General features: G+C 41.0%; 2 protein-coding genes across 2 annotated transcripts in view; one reads left to right on the top strand and one right to left on the bottom strand.

Moving 5' to 3' along the window:
* nav1b (neuron navigator 1b) overlaps positions 1-4,916 on the bottom strand; it is a 77,278-nt gene that overhangs the window by 72,073 nt on the left and 289 nt on the right. The gene's annotated exons all lie outside the window — the stretch shown is intronic.
* On the top strand, positions 838-3,924 carry LOC118310128 (troponin I, slow skeletal muscle-like). The gene is made up of 8 exons (XM_035632956.1): positions 838-943; positions 2,327-2,361; positions 2,565-2,571; positions 2,674-2,715; positions 2,808-2,939; positions 3,074-3,163; positions 3,311-3,487; positions 3,758-3,924. Exons 2-8 carry the CDS (start codon positions 2,348-2,350, stop codon positions 3,860-3,862), a joined length of 567 nt encoding a protein of 188 aa, XP_035488849.1. The 5' UTR covers positions 838-943; positions 2,327-2,347; the 3' UTR covers positions 3,863-3,924.

Raw genomic sequence — 4,916 nt, forward strand, 5'->3', positions numbered from 1 at the left:
CAAAAGAAGGCCAATACGAAGCGTGCGCAAATATTTAAGACTAATCAGCGAGTGGCAGCGTCACATGTTGCTGCAATTTGTCTATGTTTAGTTGTGAGGCCGTGGCCAAATGCACACTGGAAACTGCATTCCTGCCTTAAAACCGTGGCTTAGCATTGTCTGGAACTATTATCCTAATCAGACTAGGGGGCCCTGCAGTCTCAGGGGGAGTTATAGGGTCCGTCTCCAACTTTACTGTCAGTAGCCAAAGAAAAGCTCAAAAAAATCATCTACAGGTATGAGACGGAACTGTTCTGGCTTTGGCTGCTCGAAGTCTGCTTCAAGTTGGTGGAAAAACAAAAAGGGGTTTAATGAGTTGGACTTTTTGTAAACACAGCAGCAGTCTGTTGGCAGGGACAAATGGTAGAGATGATCCCACCAAGAGCTTTAAATAGTTCACCCGTGTAAAAGATGAAAAACAGATTAACAACTGACTGAAACCGACTGGTGGAGTGAAATTTGGCGAGCGGGACGTGTATCCCGTTCCTGGCTCGCGTAAAAGTTCTCACACATCATTATAAAAGACGCAGAAAGTGGTGATCTGTCAACACAAGATGAGCATCACAATCACAGTTATCCTGGGACCACCGCCTCTCTCTCTGTGTGTGTGTGTGTGTGTGTGTGTGTGTGTGTGTGTGTGTGTGTGTGTGTGTGTGTGTGTGTGTGTGTGTGTGTGTGTGTGTGTGTGTGTGTGTGTGTGTGTGTGTGTGTGTGTGTGTGTGTGTGTGTGTGTGTGTGTGTGTGTGTGTGTGTGTGTGTGTGTGTGAGTTTCTATTTAAGTCTCCTTATGATAGAGAGGAGGGACAAAGGGCATCAAGGGGGGACAAGCAGGATAAATATTCTGCCGTGTTCATTTTCTCCATCACTTTGTGTCCGTCTGCATCCACAGTATCATCACAGAACGGTAAGGACATGCCTCTCTGCTGCACTAAAAGTATGAAACTCTAGTTATTAGATCTGAGATACTGAAGACATAATATGTCCACTGTGCACTTTAGTGGTTAAGGTTGTGCTTCTTTGGGTTTGATGAATTTGTTTAAACTTCACATGGAATATTGGAGCATGGGATCAAAGAAAAAACTAAATCTGACAAAATGAAAGGCTGCAACTCATGATTACTTTCATTTCTGATCAATCTACAGATTTTCTTTTCCAGATTAATCAATTAATCATATGGTCTGAAGGATGGTAAGCAACCAAAACGAAAAGTAAATAGTCACATTTGAGAAGTTGGGACCAGCTCTTTTTTCTCCCTGCCATTTTTCCTTGAAAAAATGTCTTGGGCTATTTTTTATTAATCATCATCCAATTTGTTTGTCAATTAATTGGATTTTAAAATGACTGGCTGTAAAATCACTGTTAACTGGATTAAATATCACATGATCACGAGTGGTTTAACTGCAGAACAACGGATGGGCAACACGGTGAAAATCCTCTATCACAGAAGTTGTTTTATGTCGCAAGATTATGACAAAAGTAAACTTTCTGAAAATAGTTTACGGTTCATTGTAACTAGACAGAAATTACATCACAAACGGTCAAATCTTAAGCTGAAAGCCAAATGAATCATTCAACAGAAAAATAAATGGCAAAAGGTTTGATGAATTGATCAATGAATGACTAACATTATAATGATTGTTAGTTGCAGCAAATGTAAATAATCCTGGTAGATATCGCCCAAATCTATGTTAAAAGTGCTTTTTCCATTTTTCCTCTTTTTAAAACAGGGCCAGCTTCTTAATAAAGCCAGGCATCCTTAAAAATAAACGCTCAGTCAGCTCTGTTCCGAGAAGTGGGGACCCTGCCTATATTTGTCTTTATCCAGTGGAAAAGTGGGGGTGAAGGTGGGAGACGTTATCTATGTTATCTATCTGCCATGTTGGGGACCTTGTCTGTTGTTTCCGGCAGAGGACTGTCCTATCAGCAGCGAGAGGTGACGGGTTGATTCTGTCCAGCAGCCTCTAAGATGTAACAATGACTGATAAACAAAAGAAAGAAAAAAAACAAAAAGTCCCATCCATTAATTTTACAAATAACTTATACTTAAGAATAGTACAGGTAATTATCAGGCCAAGACAACGGTCCTTAGAGGATCAATTCGTGTCCCTCTATAAATACACACTGTATATTTTCATTCTGGTAACACTATACGTCTGACTGTGTAATGGAATGTCTATATAGTAGGGTGAAAATGGAAACCATAGTAAAGGCCCGTTGGGGCTCTGGACCCAAGTGGTCCCCGACTGGCGAGCACTTCAAGTACAAAAGGTTTTATTTTTGTCTTCAGGGAGAAACTCGAATAGCCAAGATGCCTGAGAAAGCGTAAGTGTCCCGTGTCTTTTATTCTTTCCATTTCCTAATGAGAGTATCACTTTCATACCCCAAATGGAATTTATCTATAGGAACACATAATTACAGATAACATGGCAATGATCAGATGCAATTCTCTCTTCTTTTTCTTTTTTGCCATCATACGACTGAATGCTAATACTTCATTATGTTCTGTCTTTATTTTCTATCGGCAGACCAGAGGTAAGACCAAGAAATCTAATACTTCAACACCGGCGTCAACATCCAGATTATCACTGATCCGACAAAATGTCACACTAATTATGAATCATCCTTTATTTGCAGATGAAATCTAAAATCTCAGCCTCTCGCAAGCTCATGCTGAAGGTGAGTCGTCAGTCACGTTTGACAGTATCCAGAGTCGGACTGAGAGGAAATCAAACACAGTTAAATTGAATTTAACGCGTGTGGCGTTTCAGAGCCTGATGGTGGCCAGGGCCATGGAGGAGCTGGAGCAGGAGTTTGAAGAAAAAGAGGAAGAGAAATCAAAGTACCTGGAAGAGAAAGCTCCTCCATTACAGACCAGCAGCATGTCCTTAGCAGAGCTGAGGGTATCACTTCATACTATTTTTGTTAAGATGTTCAAACTAAAATAATATAACTTGCCAAAGAGCTCTGTTACTGTATTTCAGGAGATGACACTCAGTGCGGAGTAACATCTAATCCTTGTATATTTTCTACACAGACATTTTGCGAAGAGCTGCACGCTCAAATAGATGTGGTGGACGAGGAGCGGTACGATATTGAAGCCAAAGTCTTGCACAACTCCAGAGAGGTAAAGACTGTCATAACTTGAAAAAGAATTGAAAGCATAAAGTTCAGCCCCAGCTAAGGGCACGCTCCATCTTTAACTGAAAAGGCCGTGCACTGTCTTTAGCGGCAGAGGGTCGACATTAACTTCACTCTATGCTTTTCTCCACAGATCAAAGACCTAAACATCAAGGTGCTGGACCTGCGAGGGAAGTTTAAGAGACCCAGCCTCAGGAGGGTGAGGGTTTCTGCCGACGCCATCCTGCGCTCCCTGCTGGGCTCAAAGCACAAGGTCTCTTTGGATCTGCGAGCCAACCTCAAATCGGTCAAGAAGGAGGACACGGAGAAGGTGGGTGGAGAAACAAAAAAAGAAATAAGAGGAAAATTTGTAATATATTGTGCAATTTATGTTGCTCATTTTCATATGCGTTCTTAAATGGCCAAAACAAAAAGAAACCACTCATATGATTAACGAGGATTGTTAAACTATAGAGTTTAAATCAGATTTTTTAATCTGATGCTGAGGATATTTTTGTAGCTGGAGACACAACGACACTGTAAAAGACTTGAAAATAAAAACTCTCACGTCTCTCGTGTCTGTTGTGTGTGCGCGCTGCAGGAGAAGACTGTAGAGGTGAGCGACTGGAGGAAGAACGTGGAGGCCATGTCGGGCATGGAGGGCCGCAAGAAGATGTTCGATGCAGCAAAGGGCCCCAACCAGTAAAAAATAAAAATCAAAGAGCTGCCTCTTCATCTCATGTCAAATACAAATCGCTTGCAATAGACTCATGTCTGACTGATGTCATTTCTGTGGATCTCTGAACATGCTTCTGTCAAATTTTTAAAGAGCCCAATTTTGAGGGGTGGATGCCAATATCGATATTATGGAGTACAACATTTCTGATACGGATGCATAGTTAGATAGATAGATAGATAGATAGATAGATATAAGATGTCATTACCCAACGGAAATTGGGGTTTGGTATTCGATGGTTAACCCATAAACTTTAGAATAAATTACCTTGAATAAAAAACAACCAAAGACAACCAAATATACAGAAGTTAAATTAAGATTTTTTTTTTACATGATATGTGATTATGCAAATAAAATGAATTATTTATCAGCGGTGAATCTTTTGAAAATGTTCTACACCGACATTTTAAAAAAGATTAACAGGGATAGCTGCCAGAACTGAAGCGCCAACCGCCTTCTGTATGAAAGCTAAATATGAAGGGACCAAACAAACAATCACACAAAAACTAAGCCAGGCGTCTGCGAGGACTCAATCCTACAGAAGAGTATTAGGGCCAGGCATAAGGGGGGGAAATGAGGGGGAAAATGATTATCTTTTATTTAATATTTCCAGAATAAAGTCGAAATGTCGAGATTAAAGTCCAAATAGCCCCAAACGTCCGTGTTGTGGTACCAGTTCATCTGTCACACATCCACATCAACTAACGTTAGCAAAGCTACGCTAAGCTTCGGTAACTGCGTGGCTCTCAAAATTCATCAACGGTTGTTTGCGGTTGAACGTTATGTCGTGTGACAGGCCACATGTTGACGTTCATGTGCAAACACCCGTTGTCCCCGCGCCGTTTCTTCCAGATTCTGCCTGTCAACAATAATATCGCAACTTTACAACTTGGTTAGCCGCTAGCGTTAGCTTAGCAAACTGGCTATCAAAAACATCAACATCCGGTCGTTTGGTGCGGCCGAAAAGTGCTTCCGGGTCACAATTGTCGACTTTATTGAAACAGCATTTCCATTTTATTCTTTT

Source organism: Scophthalmus maximus, chromosome 6 (assembly GCF_022379125.1).
Source record: "Scophthalmus maximus strain ysfricsl-2021 chromosome 6, ASM2237912v1, whole genome shotgun sequence".
Lineage (NCBI taxonomy): Eukaryota > Metazoa > Chordata > Actinopteri > Pleuronectiformes > Scophthalmidae > Scophthalmus > Scophthalmus maximus.

What these genes read in the sequence shown, in the direction of transcription:
- LOC118310128 (XM_035632956.1), top strand. An exon ending in TGTCCTTAGCAGAGCTGAGG is followed by an intron (nt 2,940 to 3,073) that starts GTATCACTTCAT and finishes TTTTCTACACAG; the next exon opens with ACATTTTGCGAAGAGCTGCA. An exon ending in TCTTGCACAACTCCAGAGAG is followed by an intron (nt 3,164 to 3,310) that starts GTAAAGACTGTC and finishes TTTTCTCCACAG; the next exon opens with ATCAAAGACCTAAACATCAA.